The following is a 19533-nucleotide window of genomic DNA, read 5'->3' as shown; positions in this document are numbered from 1 at the left end:
CTCTGACGTGACAGGTTCTGCCTTTCCTGCTGGGGCCCCACCACCCTGGGTCCTGGTGGTGCAGCATCCTTGCTGCAGCCTGATGGAGGGGCTCTGAGGCAGTCAAGAGGGTGTGGTGGGCAAAGGAGCAGGGGCTTTGCAGTTGCTGGGTCTGGATTCAAGTCTGGACTCTGTCCATCACTAGTGGTGTGATCTTGGGCAGGTAACTAGGCTTCTGATGCCTTGATTTTTCTCATCTGTAAAATGGGAATAATGATAGGATTATGGTCAGGTTTCCATACAATAAAGCAGGCATAGTGCTTGGTATAATGCCTGGCACAAAGTGATAGCTGTTGATAGTATTAACAAGTTACTTTCCAGACCCCTTGTTCACATGGTAGCCCTCCTGTAATTACCAGTCTTCACCAGACAGGTGTGACCCAATCCCAAACCCCATGTCCTTGATTAGGTGGCTGGGTGGCTGAACTGTCAAGGGCTTCTACTTCAGGCTGTCTGTATGACTTGACAAACTCATCAGGCTACCCAATTGGCTTCTTACAGTGGGGTGGGTTCTTACAAAATGTAGACATCCAGTCCCCACCCCACCTGGGATGCACATTGAGAGTGGCAGTGGTGAGCACAATGGTCAGTGTCTCCTGAGTGCCTACTGTGTACCAGGCAGTGAGGCTACACCTGGTGGGATGTGTTCCTCCAGCAGACGGTAGCTGGCATCCCCTTTACTGTGTGGCTTTAGGCCAGTTACTTAACCTCTCTCTCTTGGTCTTGGTACTTTCACTTATGAAATGGGGATAACAATACTGTTTATTTCACAGATTTATTGTGTGCGTGGAAAGTGCTTAGAATGGGACCAGGCACGTAGTATAGGAAGGTGCTCAATATGCCTGAGCTATTATGAGCATTATTACAGTTATACTCACGGAAACATTTATGGGGGATATTAATTACTTAGTTCAGCCAAATATATTGTACCCCTTGTTTGCCAAGCCCTGGGGACACTGACACAGGTGATCCCTGCCCTCAAGGAGCCCACAGTCAAGTGGAGGAAAGAGATCAACTAGTCTAGAGGGAAATTACCATGAACAGAGGGTATGTATCCTGTGCTTCCAGGATCACACCGTAGAAGGGAGGGGTTTATGCTACTTGGGTCTTGGGAAGGCTTTCCAATCTGGTGCTTGAAGAATGCCTTTACTAGGAGATGAAAGGAGGGGAAGGGAACCCCAGGCAGAGGGAACAGCACAAGCAAGAGCTAGGAGGCATAGAGACGCAATACTGGGTTTGGAGAGGCAGATAGGTCAGTGTACACCATGGAATTATCGACAGGCCACTAGGAGCCACCGGGATGCTCGGCAACCTGTGACATTGGATGAGCAGGGCTGCTTCCATCTGGGGGCTTCCAGCCAGGCTGGGGTGAGATGCATGGACACCCACCACTGTGGTAGAACGCAAAATTCCTAAATCTTGTCTCAGGACCGGGCTACTACTTTCCAGGAGCAAAGCTATTTTCTCACTTCACTGGCACACCAAACAGAGAGGGCACGACCGAAACCCGCCCGAGTGCCCAAGTACAGGCTGTTAAGCTGGGTACCCCCGTACCCAACAGCTGAGGCTGGGACGCCGCGCTGGGCGCTCTGCTCTTCCCAGGAGTCAGAGAAGTGAGTTCAGTTTCCGACGTTCCGGATAGTCCTTCTCGGGACGCTCAGACCCTTCTCTGCACACTTAAGCCAAGTGCCTGGCGCTGAGGCGAGGCCGGGCGGAGGTCAAGTGACACTAGGGAACTAAGAGCGCGGACCAGCCCCGGGTCGCACGGCCGGGAGCGGATAGGTTGGGCGCACCGCAGGACTGAGGGAGGACAGTCTCCTGGTGCCGCGGCTCGGTGGACTGGGGCGCCACACCCTCGGAGCAAGACTGCAGCACCCGGTTCCCACAAAAAGGAATACTTCCATCTTTGTCACCCGGAGGCCTGGCACGGCCCGATGGCCGGGCTGGGGGAAAGTTGAGAGAGAAGTCCGAGCGCAGAGAAATCCGGCGGAGGGCGCTTTAGAACGAGCCGGGGCGCCGGGCTCTCTGCCCTGCCCCTAGGGCGCCGATCAGGGCGGCCCCGGTAGCTCCGCCGCGCCGTCGGACCGCGCCGGAGCCCGGCCCGGGGCTCGAGGGCGACGAGGAGAAGGGGCCGGGGCCCCGGGCGGCTGAGGCGCCCCCTCCTGCGCGCCCGGAGGGAGCGGCCCAGCGCGCCCGCCCGCTCTTTCTTTTTCGCGTCCCTCCCTCCACTGCCCCCGCCCTCGCTCCCTATTTGGAGCGGAGACACCCCTGACGTCGGAGCCGCTCGGCTCGCCGCTCCCCCGCACCGCGCGCCCGCCCGGGGCCGCAGACAGCGCGCAGCGCAGCCCAGCCGAGCCTCGCGGGGCCGCCGCCAGCCCTGCCGGCCGCCTCCCCGAGCCTCCCGGGGGCGCCGAGCCTGCCCCCCGCGGCCCACAGACAGCTCCGCAGGAACCGGCGGGCGCGCCGCGCTTCCCACCGCCGCCGCGCGCGCGGTAAGTCCCGCCCGGGCCGGCACGCGGGCTCCCAGCTTCCAGAGGCTTCGGCCGCAGGCGCAGCGCCGCGCCCCCGGCCCGCCCGCCAGCCCAGGGCACCGTGCGGAGGCGCCGCCGCCGAGCCCGGGAGCGCTGGGGGCTCGGGGCGCCGGGTCTGGGGACGTGGGCGCGGCACGGGGTGGCCAGGGAGCACCCCTGCGCCCTGAGCCGGTCCCCCGACTCAACAGGGGTTTCCATTTCTCGGTAGGAGTTCCGCGGCCAAGAGAGAAAGGGAGGGAGATGCGCGGCCGAGAGAAAGCCGGGCGGGTCGAGGGCGGGTCGGGCCGCGCGGCCGCCGGGGCAGCGCCCGGAGCTCGGCCGCGGGGCTCGCGCGTCCCCGCTGCTCTGTCCGGGCCTCGCCGCGCCGCGAGCCTCTCCACTCCCGTACGTTTCTGCCTCCTTTTTGTCTCTCTCTGTGTTTCTGTCTCCCCATCTGCGTGTCTCCGTCTCTCTATTTCCGTTCCTCTCTTTCTCTGGTTCTGGCCCCTTTCTTTCTGTTTCTCCGCTTCTGCCTGTTTTCCATTTCCCTGGGTTTGTGCCTCTGCCTTTATGTTTTCTCTCCGTCTCTCCGCCTGCCCCGCTGTGGGAGTCTCTCTCTGAGTTCCTGCGTCTTCCTGGTCCCCCGTCCTCAAATTCGGACAGCGCCCCCAGCCCGGGTCGGAGGCACGGGGCCCCCACCGGGGCTCGTGAATAGTTTCCTAGACCTGGTAAAAAAAGCGAAACCCTCCTCCTACCTTCCGCCTGCCCCGGGGGACTGGCCTGGGTCATCCCCCTGGAATTGAGTCTGGGGCAGGGGAGCCAGCCTTTCCGGGGGCTCAGTTTTCTTAAGCGTTCCACCCCCGCGAGGCGGCCTGGACAACTGGGCTGTGCTGCCGGCCACCTGCCTGCCCCGCTCCCTGGGCGGGGCGATTCTGCTCTTTTACACGCCGCAGTAAAGGGGGCAGCTGGCCGCCTTGGCGTGGCCAGGGGGTTGGCCAGCACCCGGGGAGAAGGGCACATTTTCAGCCTTTCCGAGGTCCTCGCCCAGCTGGAGGACACCAGCCTGTAACTACGGGAACCCCAGGAAAACAGAGGTCAGGGCCGGAGGCCAAAGGCTGGGCGCTGACGGGGGATGGGGGTGGGGAAGCAATTTGTCAACAAGGAGCCCCTCACCCTTTGTTACTGTGGAAACCACCAGCCTCCTGAAACTCCTCCAGTTGCTGGGGCCGCTTGGGTGTGGTTTGCCTTTGGTTGGGGCCAAAGAAAAGGCGAGGCTGGAGCATTTCGTCGGTGACCCCCCCATCCCCACCCTTGCGAGCTGGACCTCTTTCTCTTGGGCCTGTGTGCTAGAGGGTGGACCCAGGAGGATGTGCTGTGCATTAGCCGCATATATCTTCATCCGTTTAGAGTGAAATTTCCAACTGAGTTCTCTCCTCCCCACCCCCACCCCCAAGGGTCGCAGACTGCGGGAGCGGGCAGGGATGCTGGTGAAGTCTGCAGTGGGACTTCTGCTGAGCAGATGTGTAGGCCGGCCCTGCAGCAGCTCATTAGCATCGATTTGTTTTGGAGACAGTTTTCAGTCAGGAGGGTCTGCGGGCAGGCGGGCCGTGGTCTGGGCTGGGGGGCTGTAGCCAGGGAGGTGGAGCTGCTTGGCAGAGATGGGCAGGCCTTTGGGGCACGGGCTTGGCCCTGCGTGTCTGCCCCTGGACGGTTGGTTCATGCTCTGCCAGCGCTGACGGAAGGAAGGAAGCCACCCTGTGGTGACTGGGGTCATGGAATCACAGTGGCCTTAAGCAGTGCGCTGGAGCCAGGCTCCTCTTGAGGGAATCTGCTAGGATGGACTTTCCCAGGCCGTGCTTCCCATTTTACAGGGGCAAATGGGAGGCCTGGGCAGGTGAAACGAGTGGTCAGTGGCCTGTAAACGCTGTACTGTCCTGCCTCCAGGCACACAGGGAGTCAGCGGGTGAGCTTGGGCCTGAACTTGTCCTTGGACCCCAGAGTGGGCCTGCTGAGCTGATCAGGGCTGGGGTCTGACCCTGGCTCGCCCCTCCCTTCAGTTGCACCATTCAAGGAAGTCCCCTGCGCTCATTCCAAGACCTGTGGCGGTTGCCTCACTCCTGCTGACCCCCAGGCCTAGGGCTGCGGCCACAGATGCCACACCCTCTGCACCCAGCAGCATGTACGCCCCGGCAGCCAGGCCCAGCCTGTTTGCTCAAAGTTGCTGGTCTCTCTGGGAGCCTTTCCCTTCAGTCAGTGGCCCAAGAATTAGAGTCTGAGTGGGATCTTCCTCTCCGCTCCCACCCTGGCAGCACAGACAGTTCATAAAACCCTTGCCCAGCCATCATCTTGTTTGAGTTTCCCCTAAACCCATTTTCTTGGAGGCAGATGCAACCCCGGGGTTTAGATATTCTCAGGACGCATTCAGGATCCAGTGGGAGGGAGGGGGAGGGGGAGGGGAGGGGAAAGGGGGAGGGGAAGGTAAGGGGGTGTGTGGGGGAGGGGGGAGGGGGAGACAGAAGGGTGTAGGCAGAGTTCAGGGAGGGTGAGCAGCCCTGGGTGACTCAAAGCTAGCACTCGTAGTGACCTCTGCTGAGGACATCCTGTGACAGGTGTCCTCTCCTGAAATTTCCACGCCCTCTTCAGTTCAATTCTCACAACTGCCCTAAGAGGCAGCTACCCCCACTTTGCAGGTGAGGAAACTGAGGCACAGAAAAGTTAAAGGGGCTGAGCTAGGGTTTGAACTGGGGTCTGTCACAGTCCGTTGTGAATAAAGGAGACCCAGACCCGGCCCTTTGTGTGTGTCAGGGTGGGGCAGGGGGTGGTGGGAGAACAGGGAGAGGAAGGGACTGGGAGCATCTGGTCTGATCAGTTTGAAAAATAACTCACCCCACACCCCACATGCTTTCTGTGCGAATGCAGACGTCACCAGAGCCCACAGGTAGAAGCTTCCATCTGAATCTGCCGGGGCCTAGGTGGGAAGGATTTCCAGAGGTTTCGGAAAGCAGAAGTTAAAGCTGGGGAGAGGCTTGCCTTCTTCTAGGCATTTGCTGGTCCTGCCCTCCGGCTGCTCCCACACCAGGCTGGTTGCTGGGAACCGAAGGCCTGGTGTGTGCGTGCGTGTGTGTGTGTGTGTGTGTGTGTGTGTGTGTGTGTGTTTGGGGGTGAGTGGACCATTGTACCAAGAACATTCTGGTGTACCTGGCCTTAAGGACCCTGAATATTCAGATTTATCCCAAAGAGGAAACGGGGAGGGTGATTATTCACTTGTTTTACTAAATCGACTCCTTGTTGTGCAATGGGTGCTCTACGGCGGGTGCGGACGGGCCAGAGGTCTTCCTTGAAATCTAGGCCCCTCTGGTGAATTTCAGGTTTGATTCTAGGCACTAGGCCTAGGCAGTGGGGTGGGTGACCCCTGTCCGCATTGCTGTTACGGGGGACCCTTCCCTGGGGAGTTGGGGGGCTCTTGACCTGGCTGGTCCTCAGAATCATGTGGGAGTGAATACAGATGCCTGGGAGTGTGGGGTCGGGATATCCAGGGCTGGGGCCCGGGCTTCTGAGTTGTTGGCAAGCATCTCAGGGAAGATGCTAGCTTCTGGTAGGTGTGAAACGTAGAGAGGACTCCACAGGCCCGACCCCGAAGCCTGAGTTCTTGCTGCCCCACCCCCGTCCTTCCCCAGGAAGCTGCTGGGGCAGGTGTCCTGTGTCTGCTCACTGCCCTCGTCCCCTGCGTGGGAGACATGGGCCGTCACTTCCTTGTTCTGTGCCTCAGTTTCCACGGGGCTGGAGTGGGTCGGCTGTGTCCCCTCCCCTCCCCCAGGGGCCTTCTCTCTGTGTTGTTGGCAGCCTCAGATGTGTCAGGTGTCGGCACAAGGCCTCTGAGGATCCGGAGGGCTTGGATTGGGGAGTGGACGGTGGGGTGATAGGAAGGTACCCACCCTGGGCTGAGGGTGCCCTGGTTGTGGCCTCCCCACAACTCGGAGGAAGGGCGGCGCCGTATCTTCTGCAAGGCTCCGGGGAGCCAGGGGTTGGCCACGGCCGCGTGCTCCTCTGCAGGGGAGTCCAGGCTGGGATTTGAACTCTGCCCCATGGGGCGCCCATGCTTCCACCCCTGGCTGTGGCTGAGCCCCGGAGTGCTGACGGCTAAGAGACGCAGCTGCTGGGGCGGGAAGCCCCGGCCTCTTGCTTGCTCCAGGTCATTCCCCGTCACCCTGTCTTCCTCTTCTGTGAAACTCTTGGTGGTTACCCTGCTGCTGTCCGGTTCAAATCTTAGCTTTAGTGAATGCTAACTGTGTCAGCTTGGGCAAATCTCTTTTGCAAACCCAGTGCCTCGGTTTCTTCATCCGTCAAATGGGGGAAATTCCATATCTGTCTCCTAGGGTTGTTATAAGGACCAAATAAGTGAATATACATAAAAGCCTTAGAACGGTATCTGGCCCACAGTTAGCAGCAGCTCTTACTACTAGGAGGCTGGGAGGGCTGTGCTGGGCTGATACCCGTAAGCCCCCTTTCTGGCCTTGCCTGTGCAGTTCCCTCAACCACGGGTAACTAATTGTGCTCCTGAGTTCAATCCAGAATCGAGAAGCTCTCCTCCCCCGGCCCCTCCAGCTGTCCGACTGCCCCGCACTGAACAGCTGCTTCCTCTTCACCCACCTCCCTCGACCTCCCCTCCAGGCTCTGAGCTCCCCAGGCCCCCACCCTCGCTGCCCTCTCCGCCCTCCTAGAAGGTGCCCGGTAAACCATTGTCAAACTGCAGGGAACCGCCTGGCCTGGGGAAGGGCACTGCTTGGCCTGACTTGCTGGGGGCCTTGGGACGACCCCTCTGCAAAGCGAGATCGGCTTGGGGGATCCCCTTCCCGCCCTGGCGTTCTGGGACTCCCGTGACTTGTCGTGTGACCTTCAGGGCGGGAGGAAGGGATGAGAATCTGGGTGAGGCTCTCAAGTCTCAGGAAGGAAGGTCCGACTGCTGGATCAAAAAAAAAAAAAAAATCAGTTGAGCTGCTGCCTGAAAAAACAAAACACAAGCCAACAAAAAATAAAACCTGCTAGCAAAGAGCCGAGTCCAGTGTGAAGGGGGGGGCAGCAGGGGTTCTTGGGGGCTGGACGGGGGTGTGTGTGGGAGACCGGCCCTGCATCCCCCCCGGCTCCGTGCTCCAGCGTCCAGCTTTGGCTCTGATGCCAGCCCAGGCCTCCCCACCATCCCCCCGGGGGAAGGGAACTGGCCTGAGGTGGGTCCCTGCTGGGTGCTGGGTGCTTTCATCGCATCTTCCCAGTCATTTTCAAGGAAAGGGCTCTGCTCCCCGTTTTAGGGCTGAGGTCGGTGGGTGCAGAGAGGCAGACTGTACTTCCGGAAGTCACGCAGCTCCTAGGTGGGAGGCCAGGGACTTGAACTTAGGAGGCTCCCGGGGCCATGCTTCGGCTGGAGCTCAGGGCTGCTGGCCTGGGGAGGCTGAGCGCGGCCTGGCCCCTCCTCTGAGGTCCCAGCCAGGGCTTGGTGAGAGGCCGGACCTGGTGGGTTGGGTTATAGCACCCCCTCTGTGGGCCCAGCTGACCTTCAGCTGTGCCCTAGAGAGGGGCGTAGATAAGGGAGGTGGCCTTCTGCCTCAGTTTATCTCATTTCCCCTCGGCGTCTGCTACAACCTGACGCATGATAACCAGTCCTCACCCTCCAGACCAGTGACTCCCCTGAAACACTCACCGGTGTCCCATCTCCCACTACACCTTGTTATTAACCTCAGCCCCCATCTCAACTCCGCTCCCCCTTAGCCTGGCCCATAGCGTCAGTCCTAACCTCTCCTAATCCAAACCCCAAACCAGCCCCAGCGCTCATCTCCAGGCTACTTTCATTACAACCTCAGGCTCCGTTCCTGAGCCTAAGGAAACCTAACATCACCCTCTGCCCCACCTGACCTGGCCTTCCTGAGGGATCCTGATGGGGTCAGGCATAGGACAAACGTCCCTGGACCTCTCTGAGGTCTCTAGGGGCCAGTCTCGCCTGGGGAGGCCCAGGGAGCTCTGGCCTTAGGTGGGTCTCCGCTGGTGTGCTATGGTGGTCGGACCCTGGTGCAGAGGCTAATTCCCCAGGGACAGAAAAGGACCTGGTGGGGTGAGAAAGCCTCCTGGATGCTAAGGGTGTTGAAAAATTAGGTTGCCGGTTAGGAACAAGTCCATTCTGTTTTCTTAGGTTGTGGCTGTACTGAAAACATGGGCTTTGCTGTCCACCTTGCGAGTGAGACCGGAAATGTGTGGGTGAGAGCCTGGGTCATGACACAGACTCCCTTGGGTTGGGGCAGACGGTCTGGACTCACCTCCCACTGCTCTCCCCGCTTCACCCCTCCCCACTGGGCTGGGAGCGGGGGTCACCCAGGCGTTGAGATCCAGTGAGGTGGGACTTGTCTCTGCTTCCGGAGACCTCCTGCAGGGAGAAAGGGGCAGGACCTGAGCAGAGCTTGCTGGATAGAGAGAGCGGGGCGCTGCAGAGGCACTCACAGCTCCGCAGGCCAGCCTGGGCCCTCCTTGCAAGCCCAGCTGAGTCAGCCCACGTAGTTAGCCTGCAGGAGCACGCAAGACCCCCCAACACCTCTCACTTCCCGACTTTTTACCAAATACCTGCCACTCCAGCAGAAGGTGGGCTGAGGGTAGCGTTGTTTGGAATGGCATTTCCAGCCCTGAGCCAGCCTGACTAGTACTGGGCATCTGTGGGACCAGTGGGACCATACTTGGCCCTTGCTCCCACTTCGGCCCCACCCAGGCCCCTCTGGGGACTGTCCCAAGACGCTGACCGAGCTGGACCACTTCTTAAGCCTGGCCTGCATATAAGAACCACCCTGGAAGCTCGTTAAAAAAATGCAGAATCCCACCCCACCCTAGAACTTTCACTTCACTAGTCCTCAGGGAATTCTGACGCTCTACCAGGTTTGGAAACCACCAGTCCAGGGCACCCCACTCATTTCACAGGTGGGGATACAGGCCACAGTGTCCAGGGTCCCACAGCATGTGTGGATTCCAGACTCCCAGTCCAGTGCCTTTTCCCCAATGTCCTGCCCCCAGAGGACCCCTTTGTGAGCATTGCCCTCATTTCCGAATGTCTCTGAAGCCTCCCTCCTCCACAGTTCTTGCAGTGGGAGAGTGGGCGAAACCTACAGAAGATGAAGTTGGGGAACTTTGGGAAAATCCCCTTTGAGTCCATGCTTGCGAAACACACTCTGCCCTGCACCGCCATCTCCTGGCAGATTCTGGTATTGCCTTATTAGTGCCTCGCTCCATCCAATTCACAGAGGGTCAAGCCATTGGCTTGGATTGCCTCGCCTCTTGTTCGACTCAGGTGTGAGGTTGGAGCTGGAGATAGTGATGTGTGTGTAGACTCAGGGCTTGGGGCTCTGATGGGGCATCCAAACGAGAAGTAGTCTAGTTTGGGGTTAGTTTTTTCACCTGAGGTCCACGCATCCAAGGTGGCACAAGAATTCACAGTGACATGAAGATGGTTAACTTTGCTGACAACCGTGGCAGCATGTCCAGGAGACCTGCTGGCTGGCCAGCCCCTCAAGGACCCACAACATCACAGTGAGGAGGGAGCTAATGATTGTTCAATATGCAACGGGGTGCTTGGAAACTGAGTGTCTGGCTTAGTACTTGCAATAATCACTGCCACACACAGCATCACCATCCCCCTTTAGATGAAGCAAGTGAGGCACAGAGATAAAAAGTAACTTGCTCAAAGCTACAAAGTAAGTTATAAAGATAACCAACACATGTGGGATGTGTATGATCTGCTAGTCTCTCCACTCAGGGCTTTTCATGAAATACCTTGTTTAATCTCCATGATACCCATCTGATGCTCGTACTATTAGCAGCCCCAGTTTTGAGGTTCATACAGGAGAAATAACTTGTCCAAGATTGTGCTTGGCTAGTAAGTGGCAGAGGTAGGATTTAAACCCAGGCAGTCAGAGCCACGCTGTAACACCACTGCCCCCCTGCCCTCTGCCCAGCCTCCTGGACCCTGCTGGCCTCACCTGCAGTCTGTACTCAGTTCAAGGGCTCCAAAGGTCACGGGCACGATGCTTTGGGTCCTGGTGGGGGCTCTCCTCCCCGCCATGCTGCTGGCTGCTCCACCGCCCATCAACAAGCTGGCACTGTTCCCGGATAAGAGCGCCTGGTGCGAGGCCAAGAACATCACCCAGATCGTGGGCCACAGCGGCTGTGAGGCCAAGTCCATCCAGAACAGGTGGGATCCCGGGGTGGTGGGTGGAAGGGATGAGGACACGGGCCCAGGAGGGAGGAAGAGGACAGGGCTGCCCGTTCTCGCCTCCACTGTGGTGACACGGACGCGGTGGGCTCTCCTCCCGCAGGGCGTGCCTGGGACAGTGCTTCAGCTACAGCGTTCCCAATACCTTCCCGCAGTCTACAGAGTCCCTGGTGCACTGCGACTCGTGCATGCCGGCCCAGTCCATGTGGGAGATCGTGAGTACGGCTGCCCGCTCCCGCCCAGCTTCCGCCCAGAGCCGGCACCGGTCTGGGCCACAAGTGCTTAGTGAGGCCCCACTGTGTGCAGGGTTCGAGCCTCGTGCTGGAGATACAGACATGGTCCTTGCCACGTGATGGCTCACAAGTCCGACGCCAGCATGTACAGGACAAGAAGCTCTGTTCTGATGTCAGTCACATGCTGAAATCCTTTCGGTGGCTTCCCATTGTTATAGGATGAGACCAAAATCTTTGCCAGACCCCGTAAGGCCTGTCCACAAGGCGTGGTCTGGCTCACCAGGCTTTCTAGCTTCATCTTGCCCCTCTCACCTTCTTCACTAGCTTGACCCTGACACCAATCCTGCCTCCTTTCAGTCTCTCTTATCTTGTCTGCTTACGACCAGACCACCGCAGGACCTTTGCACATGCTCTTTTCCCTGTTTGGCTTACCTTTCTCCTCCTCCCCCCCCTAGTTAAATTCTAGTCATTCCTCTGCGCTTGGCTCAGGCATCATTTTCTCAGAACCCCTTTCCTGATCCCCCAGGCACTGTGTACCTCTGCGTTGAGCATCTGTCACACGCACAGTTTTTCATCTGCATTTGGGTGATTTTGACAAGTCTGTTTCCTCTGCTAGACTCTGAGTTCCTTGAAGGACCATGCCTGTCCTTGTGTCCCCAGAGCTGGCATGGAGAAGGTGCTCTGTGGAAGGAGGGAGGGAGAGACAAGGAGGAAGGAAGGAAAAAGAAAGGGCAGCTAGTGGCGCGACAACAGGGGAAGAGTGAACGCTATCGGGGCTCGTACAGGGCAGGCCTTGGCTGGGCGGGGTGGGGGGGGTGTTGGGAGGGGCTCGCTGAGGAAGTGATGTCTGGGCTCGGGTTCAAAGGTTGAGTAGAAGTTAAGTGGGCAAAGTCTAGGGCGGTGGGGAGGGGACGGGTGGGGCAAGGACCTCCTAGGCAGAGGGAATGGTATGTGCAAAGTCTCAGGCAGATCAGGCAGGACAGAGCTGGCGGGAGTGGGGCAAGGTCAGGGGTGGAGAGAGAGGTCCTCCGGGGGTCAACCTCAAGGTCCTGGGTGGCCTGGGTCAGGAGTCGGTTTTTCTGCGAGGGCAGTGGGAGCCCTGGTGGGGGGAATTTCAGGCAGGGGCGGACCACCTGGGTCCCCTCAAGGTGCCCTCTGGCTACTGTGGGGATGGGCAGGAAAGTGGCAGGACGTGAGGAGACAGGTCAGGTGACTCCTGCAGGGACTCACCCCCCTCCCCCTGGACGGGCCCAGGTGTCCCAGGTGGCCTCAGGCTTCTGGGGTCTCTGGGATTCTTGGTCCCATGAGGAGTGTTACCCTTGGGGCCTTCCTGCCTGCCCCAGGCCCTTGGAAACCTCTCTCCCCTTCTCTCCTGCCCTCCGCAGGTGACCTTGGAGTGCCCTGGCCATGAGGAGGTGCCCAGGGTGGACAAGCTGGTGGAAAAGATCCTGCACTGCAGCTGCCAGGCATGCGGCAAGGAGCCCAGTCACGAGGGGCTGAGCGTCTATGTGCAGGGCGAGGATGCGCAGGGCTCCCAGCCCGGCCTCCACTCCCACCCGCACCCTGGCGGGCAGCCCCCCGAGCCCGAGGATCCCCCTGGGGCCCCAGAGGAAGAGGGGGCTGAGGACTGAGGCCCCCGACTCTTCCTCCCCTCTCGTTCCCTGTGGAATGTGGGGTCTCACCCTCCCGGGGAAGAGTTGGGGGAGAGGCTGAAGCCCCCCTTTGGCACTGGATGGACTTGGATTCAGACTTGGACTTGGAATGCTTCCCGGTTGCCACGGAGATCTGAAGGGGGTGGGACTGGCGCCAAGCTGCACAATTTAATATATTCACGAGTTGGGGGGAAGAAGCAGAGGTGTTCAGGGTTCTTTATCGGAGGGGGGTTCTCTTCTTTTCTGCCTCCTAGACATGTGCCCTGGGGAGGGGGATAGTTGGCTAAGCTGCTGAGTTGGGGTGAGGCCGTCCAAGACGCGCCAAGGCCCGCACGGCCCCTCGGTGGGGCCGGGCCCTGAGCTGGGGTTGGGCGCCTTGCCCGTGGCAGCCCTGAGGCAGGGCTAGGAAGACCACTGGCAGAAAGAAGCAGGACGCTCCAGCCCCACCGGCTTCCCCAAAGGCCTCGCACCCCCGTCCCCAGGGCAGCTTCTCCCCGGTGGCCCTCCCTCAGTGGCATGGTTGGGAGTCAGGCCTGGGCAGGACCCTGCTGCCTCCCGGCCCTGGAGCTGGGAGCCAGGCTCCCTGCCTGCCTTGGCTTTCGGGGGGGCGGGGAGGAAGGCAGGGGAGGAGGAGCCTTGCTGGGCCAGGGGGAGGGGATGACGCCCTCGACCAGAGGGCATCCTTCTCTCCTCGCCCTCTCCCAGATCTTAGTGCCTCTCCCTGCCCCCCAGGTTCTAGGCCCCTCAAAGCTGATAGAGCCAGCCTCACCCTCTTGGGAAGCTCTTTCTGAATATCGGATGCTGGGGAGGGGTCTCCCTTCCCCGGAGGTTCCCAGGGGGGACCTGGGTGGGATGGATTCTGGATGAGCCTCAAGGAACGGGGAAGAGGAGGGGTGAGGGCGCGTGGGGCGGCTGTGTTCACTGTGGCTCTGCAGCTGCCTAGTCCCCTCCCCCCACTCCTCGCAGCCGCACTTTAGCCCTAGAGGGGGTGCGGGGCCCCGGGGTGGGGGGCTGGGCAGGCGGGCAGGGAAGAACGCCCCTCCGTACCCGCAGCTGCCTGCGTCTGCTCTTCTGTCCCAGGGCTGCTGCCAGCCCCACCAGCCCCCTGCCTGGGGGTGCCCCGGCCCTCACGGCTATTCCGACAAGAGCTCTGGAGCTTGTAACCAGTAGGATGGACCCCGAGTTTTCTCATGAATAAATTCGTTCAACACCTGTGTTCTCTTCCTCACAGGGCAGCCCTGCTGACTCAGGGCTCCCCAAGGGGCGGGAGTCAGGCTGCACGCACATGGAGCCCTGAGCACCCCTCCCCACATCCTGGTGGCCCTCCCCTTCCCGCCGTGATGTGCCCCCCGCCGGCTCCTGGCTCCCCACCTCCTGCCTCCGTCCTTGGCTGTTTCTGGCCTCGCATATACGTTGGTTGGGCCTCCAGAACCCCTTTTCTGTCTTTGACCTTTGATCCCTTAGGCCCATGACACCTCTTCACCCTCACGGTGACTGCATCAGCCCTTCCCTGCACTCCAGCTGGCTTGGCCTCTGGAGAAGGGGAAACGGACAAAAACTAATGGTTACAAATTGATATAGGAGGTGGGGTGCTGTACTGAGTACTTTATATCAATTAACTCGCTGAATCCTCACCACCACCCTGCGATGCAAATACTGCCCTTGTTTTACAGAGGAGGCATCTGAAGTACAGCCGGATGTAGTAATTTGCCCAGGGTTGAGAGATGTCTCCAGTAGGACTTGAACCCAGGCAGTCTGGCTGAATCAGTCTTCTCGGTATAACCTTAGTAACTGCCATTTGGTGACCACCTACTATGTGCGGGGCTGGGTGCTTGACAACTGTGGAGTCCCTTCCCCTTCACGATGACCCTATGGGTTTGAGATCATCACCTGCATGCAGCTGAGCTCGGGGCCCCCCCGATTCTCCATTGAGACGGGGCTGGTGGGATGGGTGAGAGCTATGACTCTCTTCCTTGCACACATTGCTGTGACCACCAACACCAGGCAATTTATATATATTGTTTCTAATCCACGGAGCATCTTCATTTTGCAAATGTGAACTGAGGCCTTTATGCCCTGGGAGTGATTCCCCCAGGCTGGGAGGCAGCGGCGCGCGCGGATTCCAGTCTAGCGCCCTCTAATGATAACAGTTGTGTACTACACACACGATTTCCTCCGGGTACCAAGCCTTCCCTTCATGGCGGCTCTGTACTGTTGTGTAGGTTGTGTACGTCCCAACTACAGAATGGTGCTTCTTGGGGTCGTGCAGGACACAACTATCCAGGGTGGTCCTGTGTCCTTTGATGTGGACTTGGGTTGGAGAAAAGTATGTCTCTCCACGCAGACCTCAGTGACCTCTCAGGCAGGCAGGGATAAGCCTTGGCCATATTAACAGTCCTTCTATACAGCTGGAGGTGGGGACTGACTGGAGCGCACAGAGAAAGTACTCAGAGACCAGGTCCAAATGAAGGACTTCCTGGGGTGGTGTCCTTGGTACCAGGCCTCTGAGACCTGAGCATCAACTTGGCAGGATGAGTCGTGGTCAGGAGCTGCCTTCTTCCTGTGTATGGAACAAGGTGGGGTATAAGTGGATAGATATGTAAAGAAATTAATAAGAGCTGCTTGAAAAGGAGGGAGGCAGGCGGGTTGGCACGGCTGGTGGCAGGCGTGGAGTGCTAGCCAGAGTTCAGACTTCACTCACATCGCAGTAAGAGCCCTGGAGGTGTCTGCACAGAACTGGGTTCCAGCGAGACGAAAAGGAGTCTTGTGGGGGGAGGAGGAGGGGGAGGCTGGAGACCGGCTGGAGACGTCAGTAGTCCAAGCAGGAGGTGATGGAGACCAGAGTTGGGTGGGGGCGGGGGAGGCCTAGGGAGGCAGGCCATGGTAAAGAGGTGGGGCCACACAGGAGAGGCGCTGCTGATTGGATGTGGGAGCAGCGAGTGGGAAGAGCCAGATCTGCGAGAACAGAGAAGCATCTCTAATTGTGTCAGTTTTCCAACGGGAGTGAGATGCGGATTCGTGACGGCCAACTTTTCTCTTCTCCAACCTCAAACTGAACCACCAAGACAGCCCAGAAGAAGAATTGAAGGTCCCCCTCCACCATTCTTCCCAATCCCCGCAAGGGTGGCGGAATTGAAAATCTTTACAAGGGATAAACACTGATGCAGCACTGTCCACGCTGGCCCCTCTCCGGATGGGCGGGTAATTAGTACCGGCTTCCCCTCCTTGTTTGCCTATATAGAGCCAATAACTCCCATCTAGTTTTCCTCCCATGCTCGGAGCCTCTGGGAAAATCCTGTCTGCCTGGGTTCAAATCCTGGCAGGGCTACTTCCTAACTGTGTGATCTTGAGCAGGTCACTTAAGATCTCTGAGGCTCAGTTTTCCCATTAGTAAGTAGGGGAATAATGATCGCACCGCCTCATTCCCAGGGTCGTGGGAATGAATCAATGCACATGTAGAGCTTAGAACAGTGCCTGGCATATAATAGAACCTCAATGAATGTCAGCCATTATAATAATAATTATTGGGAGTAAATGATTGGCCCACAACTGCTGGTGGTTGGGCTGATAGTTTTCTTCATTAATTCATTGAACATATATTTATGGCAACGTAATATGTGCTGAGGATACAACAGTGAAAAAGCAGACCAACCCCTGCCCTCAGTTAACCAGTTGGTTAATGCCTCCTGCGAGAGCAGCTCTGAGCAGACCTCACAACCTCCCTGGATCTTGGTTTCTCCATCTCTGTCATGAGCAGCTCTCCTTGGTCCCCTATGTACTGACAGGCATGGAGATCTGGGACAGAGGACTTCCTAAGACTCAGCTGTCCCATTGTGGCACAAGCCTTCTCCTCTAGGGAGGGAGCACCCTGTGGCTAGACGTAATAAAACACTGAGCATCCCTGAAGGTCCCTCTCTACCCTGAAATGTTAAGGACATTCAGGACTGTATTATTCCATGACTGAAATGACAAATTCAGGTGCGGACGCAGAACTTCTGAAGTTCTTAAATTCAAGATAATAACTGTGGCCACAAGGTGGCACCACCACCCAGGCCCAGTCTTGAAAAATTATTTTTTTGAATTTTGTTTTATTTATTATTTTTACAGCAGGTTCTTATTAGTTATCCATTTTATACATGTTAGTGTATACATGTCAATCCCAATCTCCCAATTCATCACACCACCTCCCCCCCACACCCCCCCGCCACTTTCCCCTCCTTGGTGTCCATACGTTTGTTCTCTACATCTGTGTCTCTATTTCTGCCCTGCAAACCGGTTCATCTGTACCATTTTTCTAGGTTCCACATATATGTGTTAACATACGATATTTGTTTTTCTCTTTCTGACTTAACTTCACTCTGTATGACAGTCTCTAGATCCATCCACGCCTCTACAAATGACCCAATTTCATTCCTTTTTATGGTTGAGTAATATTCCATTGTATATATATACCACATCTTCTTTATCCATTCATCTGTCGATGGGCATTTAGGTTGCTTCCATGTCCTGGCTATTGTAAATAGTGCTGCAATGAACATTGGGGTGCATGTGTCTTTTTGAATTGTGTTTTTTTCTGGGTATATGCCCAGGAGTGGGATTGCTGGGTCATATGGTAATTCTATTTTTAGTTTTTTAAGGAACCTCCATACTGTTCCCCATAGTGGCTGTATTAATTTACATTCCCACCAACAGTGTAAGAGGGTTCCCTTTTCTCCAACACCCTCTCCAGCATTTGTTGTTTGTAGATTTTCTGTTGATGCCCATTCTAACCGGTGTGAGGTGATACCTCATTGTAGTTTTGATTTGCACTTCTCTAATAATTAGTGATGTTGAACAGCCTTTCATGTGCTTCTTGGCCATCTGTATGTCTTCTTTGGAGAAGTGTCTATTTAGGTGTTCTGCCCAATTTTGGATTGGGTTGTTTGTTTTTTTAATATTGAGCTGCATGAGCTATTTATATATTTTGGAGCTTAATCCTTTGTCCGTTGATTCGTTTGCAAACATTTTCTCCCAGTCTGAGGGTTGTCTTTTCGTCTTGTTTGTAGTTTCCTTTGCTGTGCAAAAGCTTTTAAGTTTCATTAGGTCCCATTTGTTTATGTTTGTTTTTATTTCCATTACTCTAGGAGGTGGATCAAAAAAGATCTTGCTGTGATTTATGTCAAAGAGTGTTCTGCCTATGTTTTCCTCTAAGAGTTTTATAGTGTCTGGTCTTACATTTAGGTCTCTAATCCATTTTGAGTTTATTTTTGTGTATGGTGTTAGGGAGTGTTCTAATTTCATTCTTTTACATGTAGCTGTCCAGTTTTCCCAGCACCACTTATTGAAGAGACTGTCTTTTCTCCATTGGATATCCTTGCCTCCTTTGTCATAGGTTAGGTGACCATAGGTGTGTGGGTTTATCTCTGGGCTTTCTATCCTCTACCATTGGTCTATATTTCTGTTTTTGTGCCAATACCATATTGTCTTGATTACTGTAGCTTTGTAGTATAGTCTGAAGTCTGGGAGCCTGATTCCTCTGTTTTTTTTCCCTCAAGAATGCTTTGGCTATTTGGGGTCTTTTGTGTCTCCATATAAATTTTAAGATTTTTTGTTCTAGTTCTGTAAAAAATGCCATTGGTAATTTGATAGGGATTGCATTGAATCTGTAGATTGCTTTGGGTAGTATAGTCATTTTCACAATATTGATTCTTCCAATCCAAGAACATGGTATATCTCTCCACCTGTTTGTATCATCTTTAATTTCTTTCATCAGTGTCTTATAGTTTTCTGCGTACAGGTCTTTTGTCTCCCTAGGTAGGTTTATTCCTAGGTATTTTATTCTTTTAGTTGCAATGGTAAATGGGAGTGTTTGGTGTTGATTATAGCAAAGTACAGCTCATAATATAACAAGTATTTGTTAATCTATCAAAAAGAATGAACAATTGCTAACATTTTTGGTCATGTTTTCTTTAGTTTTTTTTTTGGCCACGACGTGAGGCTTGCTGGGATCTTGGATCCCCAACCAGGGATCGAACCCAGCCCCAGAAGTGAAAGTGCCGAGTCCTAACCACTGGACTGCCAGGGAATTCCCTAGATTTAAAAAAATTATTCTATTCTATTCTATTTAATTTTATTATTGAAGTGTAGTTGATTTACAATGCTGTGCCAATCTCTGCTGTACAGCAAAGTGATTCAGTTATACACATATAGACATTCTTTTTTATATTCTTTTCCATCATGGTTTATCACAGGATATTGAATATAGTTCCCTGTGCTATACATTAGGGCCTTGTTGTTTATCCATTCTAAATGTAATAGTTTGCATCTACCAACCCCAAACTCCCAGTCCATCCCTCTCCCTCCCCCTAGTTTTTTGTGTTTTAAATAAAGGAACCAAACTGAAAGAGCTAAAGCAGAGGGACTAATATTCTATTTCACTATATACTTTTAATTTTCACAAAGCTAAAATTTATCAGCCACCTCCTCTGTGCAAAATGGTTTAAATACTCACCCCATGTATATCTCCACTACCCCGGTTTCATAGCAGCAGAGAAATGAAGAGGCTTTGCCAAGGTCACAGAGCAAGTAGCAGAATCAGGATTATAAACCCAGGTCACTGGGCTCCAAAGTGTGTTCCACACAGCACTTCTCAGTTTTGCTGTTGCTCACATCAAAAATTCCTGGGCTGAAGGAGTTACTGAAGAGCTGAGTGCATTCCCGTTGTACAGATGGGAACATTGAGGCCAATAGCCAGCATTGACACAGCACTGTAAAATTTACAGGTGACACCAACAACCCTGTAAGTGGGTGCTGTATTGTTCTGCTAGTTATTGCAGAGGAGAAAACAGTGGCCCAAGGAGATGGAGTCGCCAACCCTA

General features: G+C 55.7%; 1 protein-coding gene across 4 annotated transcripts; it reads left to right on the top strand.

Annotated features, from left to right (window-relative positions):
* Positions 1 to 2395: 2395 nt before the first annotated feature.
* NBL1 (NBL1, DAN family BMP antagonist) lies at positions 2396 to 13888 on the top strand. 4 transcript variants are annotated; one of them, XM_060141248.1, is made up of 5 exons: positions 4054 to 4156; positions 8928 to 8931; positions 10582 to 10770; positions 10895 to 11006; positions 12410 to 13888. In XM_060141248.1, exons 1-5 carry the CDS (start codon positions 4069 to 4071, stop codon positions 12653 to 12655), a joined length of 639 nt encoding a protein of 212 aa, XP_059997231.1. In that variant the 5' UTR covers positions 4054 to 4068; the 3' UTR covers positions 12656 to 13888. The 4 variants fall into 4 exon arrangements, with proteins under 4 accessions (XP_059997229.1, XP_059997230.1, XP_059997228.1 ...); XM_060141246.1 differs by lacking the exons at positions 4054 to 4156; positions 8928 to 8931 and adding an exon at positions 2396 to 2531 and having other exon boundaries at positions 10535 to 10770; XM_060141247.1 differs by lacking the exons at positions 4054 to 4156; positions 8928 to 8931 and adding an exon at positions 2426 to 2531 and having other exon boundaries at positions 10576 to 10770.
* Positions 13889 to 19533: the final 5645 nt, after the last annotated feature.

This window comes from Lagenorhynchus albirostris, chromosome 2, assembly GCF_949774975.1.
Source record: "Lagenorhynchus albirostris chromosome 2, mLagAlb1.1, whole genome shotgun sequence".
Classification (NCBI taxonomy): Eukaryota; Metazoa; Chordata; class Mammalia; order Artiodactyla; family Delphinidae; genus Lagenorhynchus; species Lagenorhynchus albirostris.
Note: the sequence above shows the minus strand (reverse complement) of the source record. Positions and strands in the feature narration are given on the sequence as shown.

Coding starts and splice junctions, on each gene's coding strand:
- NBL1 (XM_060141248.1), top strand. CDS start 4,069: ATGTGTAGGCCGGCCCTGCAGCAGCTCATTAGCATCGATTTGTTTTGG. Junction 10,771..10,894: donor GCCAAGTCCATCCAGAACAG/GTGGGATCCCGG, acceptor CTCCTCCCGCAG/GGCGTGCCTGGGACAGTGCT. Junction 11,007..12,409: donor CCCAGTCCATGTGGGAGATC/GTGAGTACGGCT, acceptor TGCCCTCCGCAG/GTGACCTTGGAGTGCCCTGG.